Here is a 15,484-nt window from a genome sequence, read left to right as displayed (position 1 = left end):
ACTGGGGAAAATTTGCACTCTTTTATGCCTTCCCTCCTTTCTGTTTGGTAGCAAAATGCCTGCAGAAAATACAAGAAGACAACGCACATGGCCTGCTTGTGGTACCAAATTGGCCTACACAGGCCTGGTTCCCTCTCTTGAAAAGTATGATGAGTGAAGAACCTTTGATCTTGAAAAGAAGCAAATCCTTGCTAACACAACCAGTATCTAAGGCTACCCACCCACTCTGCACTAAACTCGATCTTCTTTGTCGTAGGATTGGCGTTCACAGTTCGAGATGAAGGGACTACAGGACAGGACTGTGGACGTGTTGTGTGCATCTTGGAGACTGTCTACACGCACACAATATGGAACCTACATTAGGAAATGGCAAGAGTATTGCAGACAGGAAACTTTGAACAGTCAGTGCACTGCTGTAGAAAGTGCTATAGAATTTTTGAGTTATCTGTTTCATGTAGGCCATACATAAGTTGAGTGACAGTGCTATTAACTGTGCCAGAAGTGCTTTGTCCTCGGGTGGTGCTGTTGGAGAACAGCAATTGTACAACTAGTACACATCCTTTGGTGACAAGATTCATGAAAGGTGTATTTCATTCACGAACTCCGCTGCCACGGTACAACCATATCTGGGACGTTAAAATCGTGTTAGATCATCTCCGCAAAATGTCACCAGCCAGTAAGCTATCTTTGTGTGAACTTACTCAATAAGCTGTGTATGTTGCTCGCACTCACTTCGGCACAGAGGGCACAGACTTTGTTCTACATTCATATTGATGGCCTGGTTTGGAAGGATAATAGTGTAGAGATTCATGTCAGTGACTTGTTAAAACAGAACAAGACCTCCGACAGAGTAAGGAGTACGACTACAATTGAAGAGTATCCTTCAGAGAAGAGACTCTGTGTGGTACGCTACCTGAAAAAGTACATTGAGCGTACAAAAGTGCTGAGGGATACGGAAAGGCACCTGTTCATATGTTATAGGAAACCTCACAAACGAGCCAGTAAGCAAACCATCTCCAGGTGAATAAAGGAGACAATGAGTGCGGCGGGTATCGACACTAGAATTTTCAAGCCGCATTCTACAAGGGCTGCAGCAGTCTCTACTGCAAAGACAGCAGATGTGCCCATAGCGGACATTCTGAAACAGGCCGGTTGGTCTAACGAGGAAACATTCAACAGGTTCTATGACAAGCCGTCGATCAGGGCAGGATCTACATGTAGGTTCTCCATGGCGGTACTGGATAATCATTGAAGAGATTTGGGTGTTATTGGTGAGCTACTATGTCATTCTTATCACCATACATTGCTTGGTTTTACAGAAATGCGACCACTTGCTTCAAAATCTCATATTAACGAACAACGGAGATTACGAAAAATAATAAATAAATTAAACGAGAACTTACCTGCTTAAAGTTTGATTTTATTATTTAAGTAATAGGAGTGTGAATTAATAATTATGCCCTCCACTCCCACCCTCATTTCAAACTTCAAGGTAATGTTCTTACTCCGTCAATTTATTTCCAGATTGTGGGATTGTGATAGTGGTTGCATTTCCTCTTGGAACAGGCAAATCTCATTTCACCCAGTTGGGTCTTCGGATCAATTCTCTCACCTAAAATTGACATTATGTAAGGCGAGACGTCGGAAGATTTTGTTAGATGGAGATTTGCCTGGGTGACGAATATTGACTGCGCATGCGTGCGAGTGGGATCTCATATTAACTCACACTCCTATTTCTCAAATAATAAAAATCAAACTTCAAACAGGTAAGTTCTCGTTTAATTTATTTATTATACCTCACATATGTGAGTTGAAATGTACACTTCAAGGATAGGCATACTGAGCAGCATTCAACGTTTGCAAACGTAGCAAATTATATGTTTCGTTTGGGTTCGTAAACACTTGCAATCAAGCACCCCCCCCCCCCATCCACACACACACACACACACACTCAGGTGGTCTTCTGTACATTCCCAATTTTAAGAGCAAAGGGGTATATTTTAGCACCGGCGTAAAGCGAGGGGGGCGATGGGACCGGGGATTTGGAAGACAAAAAAAAAAAATGTGTGTTTACTGTGTAATGCGTGTGCATTGTAATAGTAGCTCCCTTTAACCCTATAAAGCCCAAAGGGGGGGGGGGGGCACATTGTGCCCTCACCATATTTTCGTTTGCCACTCCTACACCCTTCACCCGATTTCAACCAAATTTGGTGACTTTTCCTAAAATCTTATTGCAAATATTTTGATGTATAATTTTGCTATGTCCGATATTGCTCGTTGCCATGGCAACCGTAAACTGACAACCATGTTCGTCAGATTTTGAATGATTTTCTGTTCCAATTTCAGTTAACAATATAATAATGGATGAAATGAGAGTTTTCTTGCCTGTAATTTGCTGAAGGACCAAATGATGAAGTAATTATGGTTGTGAATTACTCTGAAATGGTCTTCTTATCATTTCATTCATTTTTTATATGACATAGGCATCAAACAATAGATATAATAGAAATAATCGAAAATACACCATTTTCCAAAGACTACCCGTTTATTTTGTCTTATCTTCACACAAGCTTTGCCTGTAATATCATTTGTTTATCATATTATCAATGTGCAAACTCAAAATTTCAATATTTTGGAAATATGAAATGTGATACCAATAGTATCCATTCCAAGCAAAACATGATAGGCTTCATATATTTCTTTATATTGTAATGAATAGCGCCCCATATGTTGACCCTGAGAAATTTCAACCATAACAAATAGTGAAGGTTGACTAACTTTTCCTTTTGGTAAATATGAAAATGGTTGATATGAAATAAAAACATATATGCTGGGGATAAAAATAAAAAGGAAAAAACATGAGTTTAATGTATTTCCTATGTATTTCTTTATATTTTGGTAAATAGCGCCCTTAGTGGATGACCTTGAGAAATTTCAAATGTTGGGTCATGTAGAGTATAAGTTGTTCTGCCCATGTGCCAAATATGGCGGTCATACATCATATAATAAAGAAGTTATATAGGGGGGCACAATGTGCCCCCCCCCCCCCTTGGGCCTGGAAGGGGTCAAAATAGCTTGGGCTTTATAGGGTTAACCTTTCATCGAGTAAGATTATATTTTTCAATATATCACTCAAAGTGTGCACCAGATCATTATAAAATTGCGAAATCTCTATTGCTTGAGAGGGGGATACCCTCTCCCAACCCCCTCCCCTCTGTTTCCCTTTTCCATCTTTTCCATAACCTTAGTAAATTTTGAGATTGACAAGAAAACATCTGAATAATCCTGAGTGCACAAGATTTATCACTTAAACTGCAAAAACTCAAAAGTTCCTTGAAGTACAAGGGAATATCCCATATTAATCAACCCTTTCCTCGCTCAGTTCCCCAATATCAGATTTAATGCATTTTTTTGGGCAATTTCCAAAATGTTCCATCAATAATATACTTACACGACATAATGATCTTAATTTTAACTTTGGGAGAGGGGTGCCCCCTTTCACACCCCTTCCCATTCTGTCCTTTTCCTATATAGACTTAGTATACTTAAGAATGACTAATTTCCAAATGTTTCACCTTAAGTAATTTTCATCTGAATTCGAAAAATAAAAAGGTTCCTTATTATGCAGGGGTTCGGATTCTGGACGACGGGGGGGGGGGGCAAATATATCTTCATGTTAGCCCCCCCCCCCCCCCCCATTCCCGAGATGTGAAAATTTTCTTTTTTTTTGATAGAAAATTATCCAAATATTCTATCCTAACAGTGAAACAGATTGCTGAATTTCAAATCTGAAAATGTAAAATCTCTCTATAATAGTGTGGGAGAGGGATCACACCCCCTCTTCCGTTCGGTCCTTTTCCTTATCTAATATCTGCAAACACACATTTTTTTTTATTATCAACACATCAGTGGATGCTTGTGTACATACACAAGGCACACTACAGTAGCTCCTCATTGAAATTCGTGTGTGTGATTTTTTTTTTAACAGAGCATTACATACTTAGTCATGAAAATTTCATACAATTTCACGAAGTACTTAAAAACAGTGTAATAATGTTGTGATCTTAATTTTGAAAAAAAAAATCATATTCACGCTTATTCTGGACTATCTGAATTACGGTGTACGCTACGCGTACTTGCCTGGGGGAATTGTGCAAAATCATAAATTGAGAAAATTTCCAAAAAACAAAAACAAAAACGAAAACAAAAATGGGTTATTCGTTATGTCATCCAAACTGATTTTTATTCTCACATCACAAATTATTTCTTCTTTGAAAACAGACTCCTTAAGGGTGCCAATTTTCTTTTTATAAGACATACGTACATTTATGTATCAGTTATCAGCCTACGACATGCCTGACATAATTATTAACCCATGTATGTGTCAGAAATACTATTCGGTTCATGCTTACCCCAGAAGACAAAAAGATCAATTTCATTTCCAAGTACTCGCAGACTCTTTCCTGAATTATTGTTTTTAATGGACCCAAATTTTGGAATGATTCTGGATTCCAGAATTCTCGAATGTTCTTTTCTGTTCGCTTTCAAACAAAAGCTCAAAATAATGCTACTTAGTGAGTATAATTTGCCTGATTGGATTCATGTAACTCGTTGGTTTACATTATCTTTCACTGCATGGCGGATCAATTTAAACTGTACGTCTGCCCTACCTCCTGGTTTCGGCGTTCATGATCCCATGTAATCACTACACTGTTGAACTCATACTTCGAAATCGTTATGAACTTGATTGTAGATGATATGTGCTCGTATACTTGTGTATTTATTTTTTCTATCAGTTCTTATTGTCTTCCTTTTTTACTTTATATTTCTATTTCCTTCTATACTTCTAATGCCCTTTGTACCTTGCCAATTTAGCTTTCATAAAGAGTTTCGTTATTAGTACTTTGTGTCCTATTTCGATGTAAACGAATTTACATCGATATTTTTTTTTTCTGGAACCTGCTGTTACAAGCTTTGCTTTTGCTGTTCCTTCACATTTCACGTGTATGAATTGTTTTATATACATATGTGACTAATTTTCTTCTAATAAAACACTTTACGCCACATTTTGTATTTTGCTTGTTTGTATTTTTGCTTAGTATATGTAAAGATGTGAAGTGAAAGATGAAAATAAACGTGCTGGAACTCTTGACTGTTTTTCGAGTGTAAGACCAGTGCACGTTCAGTAATTCAATTAAATTCAGTAAAGAATATTAATCTGTTGAACAGTCTGCAGAACTAATGGTGGGAATCGATTTGGACCGAATTGTGAGTTCAGATGTACATACCGAGATACTGATCCTCCTGGCCAGTGTAGTCCTTTTCAGTTCTGCCTGCCTGATCCATTTGGATGTTCTTGTGACACGGGAAGACAAGGAATCAACTGTGATACAAGTAAGCAATCATTCTCTTGTGAGGCTGTTCAAGGCTACAATCAACACACCTTGATAGTACTCTCGTTCCACAATGCTAACTTGACAATGCAATAACAAACTGGGCCAGTGATGGAAGTGCGCGTGTAGAGTTGAAATATATCAAAAATGTATATATATATATATATATATATATATATATATATATAACTGAATCGTTAGTCTTCTTTATTCTGAAGGTTGACATTCTGAAATACAAATTTATACATAGATGTTTGTTTAACCAACAAGGCAAGTGCCAAATTGTGTCTCGCCCATTCGCGTAGAAGAAATCATTTTTTTTCTAACTCCTGGAAGTTCATTGACCCGCCTATGACCTCTGACCTTGTGGTGACCTTTAACTCCCCAAGGGACATTTACCATCCAAGTTTGGTCACAAACGGACAAACGGATCAAAAGTTATGAGCCATAATCGAAACGCGCCGTGAAAACTTTACATTGGGCCATAAAAGCTCGTTGACCCCTGTCTGTGATCTTTAACCTTGTGATGACCTTCAACTCCCCGAGGACACTACATTTACCAGCCAAGTTTGGTCACAAACAAACACAGGGATCAAAAGTTATGAGCTATAATCAAAACGCGCCGTAAAAAAAGTTCGTTGACCCCTGTATGTGACCTTTGAGCTAGAGGTGACCTTCAACTCCCAAGGGACATCTACCATCCAAGTTTGGTCACAAACAGACATATAGGCCCTACATCAAAAGGTATTAGCCATAATTGAAACGCGCCGTAAAAACTTAACATTGGCCCCTACAGTTCGTTGACCTCTGCCGGTGACCTTTGACCTTGACATGACCTTCATGATTGGTAAAATGTGTAACTTTGTATAACCACTCCAAGTTTGAGTGAAAGTGAAGTTTTTGTAGCGTTACGGACGGACGACGGACGGACAGACGCCGCTGGCGATCCCTTAGGCCCCAGTCACATAATGCTCTGCGTCCGGAGTTACGTCCAAAAAAGGACTCTCGCGGATCCCTTGCCGTCACAATAATTTTTTAACAAAAAAATACGGAAAAATGCAGGCGATACGGACAGATACGATAAGATGCGACAACTGCGTACACTTGCGGATAATCTTACGAACTGACACCTTATATTTGTTTTATCGACTTGCGTAAACTTCCGAATACTTCTGGATACTTGCGGAGAGGTACGGATAGTTACAGATTGTTATGAATAATTATGGACAATGGCATTATGACAACACGGTTATCACATATCGGACTGTCTTATATTGTACACTAGGGAAAAGCTAAAATTATGTCACGTACAACTTGTGAAGACTTTTCGCATTATTTAATTTGTTTTACAGCAATAGAAGAATTCTAAGTTTGAATTGATTTTGTGCAACTCAAATATGAATATACATCATCAATGTCCAGTATACGTAGCATAATTATACCACAAATAAAATGTAGTATAGATCGCTAAGTTAAACAATAGAGTAAGAAAAAATTAATTACCGTCATGGAATAGACAAACCTTGTTTTAGCTGTAGTTGTGCATCGATAGTCATGACTTACTGGGTTATGTTAAGGAGACTGATATATGATAAAGTTACGTAATGCGTGATAAGTTTCCAGATATAAAAAGATAAACATCTGAACATTAGAACACCCCTCCATTTCCAAAATACAAAAAAAAAAATGTAATACACATTCCATGAAGTGTAAAGTGGTTAAGACTTCAAAAGAAATACAGTTGTTCTCATTTCATATGGTTTGTCGCTGCCCCACATCCTCCCCGGCCAGAAAAGTAAATGAAATGCTGTAACCCAATTCCCTACCCAAAATATGAACCTTTTTCGAATAACATACATTCAGAGAGTGCAAGAAAAATAAGTTCAGCACCAAGGGTCAGCAATATCATCTGAATATGGGTGCCACGTAAAATAACCATTTGTGGGAGAAATTTCAAAACTCGACCATGCAGCGGTTCTGCCACTCCACCGCTCCGACTGTGTTGCAGTATTCCTTCAGATATACAATGCGCTGCAGCTTAGCAACACGGGTGGTGTAGTTTACCACGAGTCTCTATTCCCATGGGAGAGGAAAATGGAAAACGCCAAAGGACGCAATAGTCCGCAGCATTCGTAACTGTCCGTAAATGTCCGTAAGCGGTCGTAAGTGTTGTGATATGTTAACTTGCGGTTAATTTCGGATACTTACGGTGGAAGGGAATAAACGCAAATGGACGGGAGGTAAACTTATTTGCGGATGGTCTGCGTCTAAGCTACGGATCGTTACGTTCAGTTACGGATAGTTACGTTAAGTTACGGTTACTTGCGTAAGTCTGCGTCCGTGGAGTCCCTCTGCGAAATTTTGAACATTTCAAAATTTCGCAGGCTTAACCCCGTCATTTTGCGTTTCTTTACGGATTATTTACGGACAGTTACATCTACATACGACCCTGCGGATGCCTGCGTCCACGCTGCGTCCCCCTGCGTCTACTCCTCCGTATACACATCTATCCGCGGCGGACGTAACCCATCGTACAAAGCCCAGCTCACACCTTTGCGGTTTTAGCTGCGTATAGCTGCGTCTGACGAACGCAGCCTTAAAGCAGCCTAACGCAGCACCCCGCGGCAAAATATTTTGTAGCAGTCACATTGTTGCGTTGTAGCTCGTATATTTTGCACAAAATGATTGCCTACGGTTGCCTTAGGTTGCTTTTCACCTCGCTCCAGCTCGCTATTGCTCGTAACAGTACGAGTCAATACGAAGATTGCTCGCCCCGTTGCGCGTGTACCTCGTTCGCCACTCGTTCGTTGCTCGCTAGCATCTCGCACTAGCTCGCTAGCAGCTCGCATTAACTCGTTTCTCCTCGTTTCACTGCTCATCCACTCGACTGTTACTCGCTGCGTATCAGTCCTATAAAGATTTGTGTCTCCAGAAAACGAAATAAGGTTTGTTATTCCCAAGGTTCGTCTGTTGGAAATTGAAATGTCTTATCCAGGGCTCCACACTAACTTTTACTTTTGGTGGCCCAAAGGCAAACATCCGTCCTTTTTTGGTGGCCCGATCAGGCCACCAAAGTCTTCATTTCTGAAATTTTGGTGGCCCCGGGCCACCGGGCCACGGTTAGTGTCGAGCCCTGTCTTATCATTAGATTGTGCCAGACTGCAGTTTACTTGACGCTTGTTCTGTATTGTGATGTCAAACGCGCTTGTTTATTTGTGTTTGTACTGTTGGGTTTGTGTTGTGTCTCAGCGCTGCACATGTTAATGTTATTATTATTATTATTATTATTATTATTATTACTACTACTACTACTACAACTACTACCATCATTATACAGTATATTATCATTATTATAATTAGTATTATAATTATTATTTGCATTGTTATCATTATTGGTATTATTATTATCACCATTATTTATTCGGCATCAATCACAAATACCAATATGACATTATTCAAATTCAGAGCATACAATGGAGTGTTTTGGGTACAGTGCACCAGGCTGGGTTGATATGACTTTTTATATTTACTTTAAAACGAGGAATGTTCGCGTGCCTTTTGAGTTTGAAAGATTCGCAGAAAAGAACCATCGGCTCCAATACGCAAAATTTGATGTCGCAAAAATATCATGTTTTACAGTATGCGGAATTGTGCTGCGTTTTAGATACATTGTTGCTAGCAAGACGGGGGAAAAATCAAGAAGATAAAGTTTATTTGAATAGAAAAAGAAATCAGTAATTTCCATAACTAGCAAAATAATGAGATCACAGGATGTGTGTGTGTGTGTGTGTGTGTGCGCACATATATCCGGATTTGAAGTTGTTTTGTTGCCGTTAAAAACGAGTGTGCATCCTTAAAAATGACAAAATTTCGGTGAGATGCCCAAGAGAATGTGTGGTGATCCTTAGCATCAAACTCTTTTCAGAAATAGGGTTCATTGTGTAAAAGGCTTGTTAATTCACGTAAAAATATATATATATTTGCTAATTACATATGTATATTCCAAAAATGAGGGAAAAGGGGATTTCAGAAATGAGGAATAGGGCCCATTCAAACAAACCTTCAGAGTTCTGACTTTTATTTTGTTTTGAGATTAATGAACCTTCAGAATAACGAACATTCTTTTGAAATATCAAACCTTATTTAATTTTCAGATGAACAAGCCTTCACAAGAATGAACTTAGAATAACAAACTGTAAACCCATTAAATGTTCATTTATAAGTTAAGTCAATTACCTGTCTCTATCAGAGCTTGTGTTCTTGTGTGCACACTGCTTGCACCGCAAACCATCCATTGGTAGCCACTCGGGGACACACCGTAGAGTCCTGAAATTCACAGTCTCGTTTTCATGCACGTTGTACATGCAGCTTATATAGCTTCCTAACATCAACCTTGTTATCTGTATTATCTTTATGTTGTTATTTTTGGATACGCATTAATGCATTTCTACATAAATTTGCTAACTGTGTTTGTATGTATGGCCCTACGCAATGTGTAAGGAGCCAATTCTATGAAGGAAAGATCTCATCGTGGATGCCATATCTAAACGAGGTCATCCCACGAGACTGACACCCACGAGTCATACGGTCCACGAGACCGACATCAAAAATAGGTCCATGAGTCATACAGCCCATGAGTTATACGGCTCACGAGTCATACAGCCCACGAGTTCGACACTAGGCACAAAAGGCTCACGAGACCGACACTAAGCAAAGAAAGACCACGAGACCGACACTACACAATTAGGTCCTAAGGCCCACGAGACCGACACTAGGCAAAGAAAGCCCACGAGACCGACACCAGGCTAAGAAGGCTCACGAGACCGACACTAGGCAAAGAAAGCCCACGAGACCGACACCAGGCTAAGAAGGCTCACGAGACCGACACTAGGCAAAGAAAGCCCACGATACCGACACTAGGCAAAGAAGGCTCACGAGACCGACAGGATGAACAGCGCCATCTACATGTCAATTACAAATATGTACCTGTACAGGGTGTTCAATTAAGGGAAAATTACGTACCGGCAGGTGCAATTTCATTGCGCTGTCGAGCGAGAGATTGTTACTAACTAATAACAGCACTATCTACATCAACGACATTAAGTATGTATTTCTACACGTGTAGCTTTTAGGGGGCAGTTTTGTCACGCTACGTGGAGCGACATTGTTACCATTTTTTCATCTATTTAAACAGAATTGTCCTCTTCATAGGATTCAACCCCCCCCCCAAAAAAAAAAAAGATGAAAAGTGACAGAGGACAAGAACGATGAATGGTTTACTTCTAGATGCCATCATACTATATTCAGTAGGCTTTCCTAATTTCTACTTAGACGGTGGACAGGATCTTGGAAGTTCTTTTCTTTCTCGCTTCATAAGTTAAGTAGGCCTTATTAGATATCCTTTCTGCCTGCTTTTACCCGCTTGCTTAGAGTTCAATTTGTAATTTTCTCTTTAACTTTAATGTATGAAATTCAACGGATGAAAACGATTTTTTTTTTATCGCAGCGATTCACCTTGATTTCAGTAGCTTGTGTTTGTAAAATTATTCTTCTCAAAACAGTAGGGCCTCATTTTTCATGAAATAGAAAAGTTACTTTCATGGATGCATCTTCCTTTTCCGAATTCTAAACGCTGCCTTAATTGACAATTACATTGTTTTCTGTGATTTTTCATTATTTCAACACCTTTGCAGATGACTAGCCCCCTGTATAAAGCAGATGTGCACTACAACATTGACCATTTTGTGAATAGTTTTCTTGTAGTGAATTTCATTTCATACCTGGGTATTTTTCTAGTTGGTTGATCTGAATGACCACATCATTTTGTTATTTTCTTTCTAAGTACGTATATACCTGTATGGGCTTTGGAGATAGGGAAACGAGGGTGTTTTGGCATTTTCGAAAGTAATGTTGAAACATCTCATGCACTTTTACTGAATTTTGTTTATTTATTTTTTCACAAACACTCACTTACGCAGACACAATTAAAGATCTGAACCGTTGAGGGAGGGCAATTGACGGGGTAATACCGTAGCAACTTTCCTTTTCCATCTCTTATACCTTCTTTATGCCATTATCTGGACACCCTATAAAATCAATTGGTCTATAGGGGCGCTGCTCATTCTGTCGATCATGTGGGCCTTCTTTGCCTAGTGTCGGTCTCGTGAGCCTTTTAAGTGTAGTGTCGGTCTCGTGGGCTTTCTTTGCTTAGTGTCGGTTTCGTGAGCCTTTTGTGCGTAATGTCGAATTCATGGGCTGTATAACTCGTGGGCTTATTTTGCTTGATGTCGAACTCATGGGCTGTATAACTGGTGGGCTGTATGACTTGTGAACTGTGTGACTCGTGGGCTATATGACTTGTGAGCTGTATGACTTGTGGGCTGTATGACTTGTGAGCTGAGTGACTTGTGGGCTGTACGACTCGTGGGTGTCGGTCTCGTGACGTGCACCCGTCCAAACTGCTGCTAAATTACAACTGATGGCTTTTGTACATGAACTCATAACTGTTTTTACTTTGAGTGCCACTGCTCCAAGGAATCCAAAAAGCTGCTTTCACTTTCAGCATACATTTAGATATCTAAAACTAAGTTATGATAAATTAGATAGAAAATGTAGCTTCCACTTTAATGTACTTAAGATATGGAAAGGTTACAAGAGCTCACATATAAATGACACTGGCATAAAATCAAATTTGAATTGTCCGTGAGAGGAGAATAGCTGAAAAAAGCTGTTTCCAGCCGAAGATGACATTAATGTAAATATTATGCGGTAAGGCACAGTACAAGATCATGTTTGTATACATGCTGCAGAATTAGTAGCTGTGTCAGCCTGCTAGGTGACTATGGAAGAGTTTGGGGTACTATTGCTGCCACTACTCATTCTTCAAATGCTGATTATCTCCGCAGTAGTGTTTCTAGCAAAATAAAATATACAAAATACAGGGTGCACTTTATGTGGTACAATCAAATGCAAAATTGACAATTTAAGAATAAGTTCATGCGTATTCAATTATTCATAGTGCCTCTATGCCCAAGAAGGGATTGTGCTGATAACACAATAGACGCATACGCAGATACAGATGGGCCTACAGAGCCTATAGCCTACAGCCTATATAGCCTACAGGGCAGCCTGGTGGGGCTGTTTTTTGTTTTTGTTTTTGTGCATAATGCATAAGAATGCATAGGGTCTAACCACTCGCCCCACCTCCCACTTCCTTCCTTTTTTTTTTTGGGGGGGGGGAGTGCACCAGAAAAACATGCTTTTGTTTGTTTGTTTTACTTTTTTTTTCTGCTAGCCAGCCGATACTAAGTACCGTAAATGGCACCAGGTAATTGCGCTGAAGAAACCCCCTTTTTCTTCTTCTTCTTTGTTTTTTTTTTTTGCTTGTTACGAGATGAGAAGTGACACCAGAAATATAAACATATGCCCCCCCCCCCACACACACACACCCACACTTTTCAAAACGTATCGCCGGCCCTGCTATGTAGGCCTATACAGCATAGACAAAACATGCGTATATACTCTCGACTAAAAGGTTATGCACAACCTGTTTATACACGTAAAACAAATACATACACACAGAAACATTGTCCTGTGAAGAAAGGTCTTGAATTGACCTCGAATTTACCTTGAAGTGCCACACCTCCATCTTCATAACGAAGATACTATACGTTGCAAGTGTGGCATGGATGAGGGAGCTTTGAATCCCATCAGCAACCAACTGGTTGTGATAAATATGACATACAGTAAAAAAAAAAAAAAAAAAATTACGTAGGGGGCTAGCCTTTTGTCAAGGCCGTCTAGCTAGCTCACGTTGTTTGCCTCCATTTACTCACTACCATACAGCGAATGAGCCTTGGCTAAAGGCTAATAGGGGCAAATAAGAAACATGTGGCCGCTTTAGCCAGGTTTTAAGACATTTTACAAGTTCATTACTATAAAACACTATAGCAAGTGATGACAGCAATCACTCTTATCGGGTACGCCTCCTGCAGGTCAGAATAGAGAAGTACTGTCTGCACTGTCAATTATTGTACACAGATTGAAGTCTACTGCAGGAACAGTAATTTGGGGTCACTGGCCCCTTTTTTGACTTATTACACTTGGTCTTTAACGTGGCTTTTCTATAATAGGGGGGGGGGGGGCAGGGGAGATTTTTCAGTAGCTGCAAATGGCGGTTGGCCACTATAGACAAGTGGCCACTGGAGGTACACCAAGGTTTGATTGTGTATATCATAATGGTATATACATGTATGTTGAAGAGAGGACAGTATGATCAGCTCAATATGAGAGCTTCAGGTGATTCAGTTTGTTTGCAACTGTTTTTTATTCATTCATGCATTCATTCATTTATTCATTTATTTCATTCATTTTATCCAAGTAAATTGGATAATTTTCATGGATCAAGTGGCATTTATGATTACACATAGGTACATAGAGCACACATTCCAAGATGAAACACAAATAACAGCAAAACTACACACATTTCATGGATTAATTTTAAATAACACAGAAATCTTAACACTCGATAAAAAAGCAACTTATAGAATATTACACCTAAAATCCACATGAATAAACCTAAATAAATGAAAAACAAATTTATATCCAACTAGGATTTACCTTTATATTTGTATATTCATTTTTAGTTTATTAAAAAAAAAAAAAAACCTGCATGGTATAAATTCTTGGTCCGAATTCACGAAGGTGGTACAAATGAAACCATGGTTTAAACCATGGACAAAAACCATGGAGCGCCAAGTGTCGCACGAAATATTTCGTTACGAAATTGGTCATTTTGTCGACAAAATGACCGTTTCGTTAACGAAATTATCATTTCGTGGACGAAATGTTCGTTTAGTTACGAAATGTCATTTCGTTACAAAATAATAATTTCATCGACGAAATGACTGATTTGGTAACGACATATTCCAATGCGACACTGGCGTTCTACGGTTTTTGTCCATGATTTAAACCATGGTTTCATTTGTACCACCTTCGTGAATTCGGGTCATTATATATAAATACCAGTACAATATACCAGGACGAATGAAAATTCCAAAACACAAAGAAAACAAAAACTAAAGCACTTAAATGGGGGACCTGTTCGAGCACATGTCCCCCATAACCGTCCCCCATACCACATCTGAATTACTTTATACGTCCACCATAGACAAGGTGTTGTCGGAGGCAATATGTTTTCGAGTTGTCTGTCCATACCCGTCCATCCTTCCTTCCATCATCCAATTTGTGGACAGCATAATTAAAATCTTAAGAACTTGAGGTCAAGAAAAATTCTAAATTTTCAAGTACTATCAATTCTATACTTCTCCGTATTTCGGTATGGTTTACGTTAATATGCACATGGTAAACATGCATGTACTGCCTAACAATGATTTCCTTCCGACGTTCTCGGTCAAGAGGTTAAGGGTCAAAGGTCAGTTTGGGATTTACACTATTTTCTCCTTTTCTTAGAAAAAAAAAATCACCAGTGCATAATATATTATACACTCACATGTACATAAAAAACGAGGGGACTCTTTAATATATACACATATTACAGCCCAATGACTTTTTAAGGCATGGACCATGGGGTCAAAGGTTAAAGTGCTAATGTTAAATAAATGCCTTTGCTACATTTTCAATTTGAAACTATATTGCATGTCTTATTGTTATCAACTTTTTTATTACTTATCAAAAAAAAAGATTGTCCCGAAGGAATTTATGGAGTTGGATGCAGTCAAACATGTCACTGTCAGTCTGGTGTTTGCAACAGATATTCTGGAAACTGCTCAGCTACTTATGAAATACCTTCAACAGACTGTAAAGCAAACTGGTCTGGGGAAAATTGTCAGAGTGAGTATTGAAAACGCCTGTGCCTTTTGTACCCAGTATTATCAGAATCTACATTATCAGTGTAAATAAAAGTCTTTGGAAGACAAAGACCAAGCTTGAGCGAGGTATTGTTGGATTTGTGTACAATTATGAATCTTTGTTAGGAACAAACAAATCAACAAAAATACGATCTCTTGAAAATTGATCTAGTAAAAACCAAAGTCCATCGAATGCTTTAGCACAATTATATTGGCTGTGAA

At 39.0% G+C, this 15,484-nt stretch overlaps 1 protein-coding gene across 1 annotated transcript in view; it reads left to right on the top strand.

Annotated features, from left to right (window-relative positions):
• The window catches only part of LOC140236481 (receptor-type tyrosine-protein phosphatase T-like), a 98,452-nt gene that overhangs the window by 31,698 nt on the left and 51,270 nt on the right, over nt 1–15,484 (top strand). Inside the window, exons 7-8 of the mRNA XM_072316404.1 lie at nt 5,230–5,394; nt 15,096–15,245. Of these exons, the coding sequence (XP_072172505.1) occupies nt 5,230–5,394; nt 15,096–15,245 (315 nt within the window). The remainder of the gene's footprint in view (nt 1–5,229; nt 5,395–15,095; nt 15,246–15,484) is intronic.

The sequence above is a fragment of the Diadema setosum genome, chromosome 13 (assembly GCF_964275005.1).
Source record: "Diadema setosum chromosome 13, eeDiaSeto1, whole genome shotgun sequence".
NCBI classification, from domain to species: Eukaryota; Metazoa; Echinodermata; class Echinoidea; order Diadematoida; family Diadematidae; genus Diadema; species Diadema setosum.
Note: the sequence above shows the minus strand (reverse complement) of the source record. Positions and strands in the feature narration are given on the sequence as shown.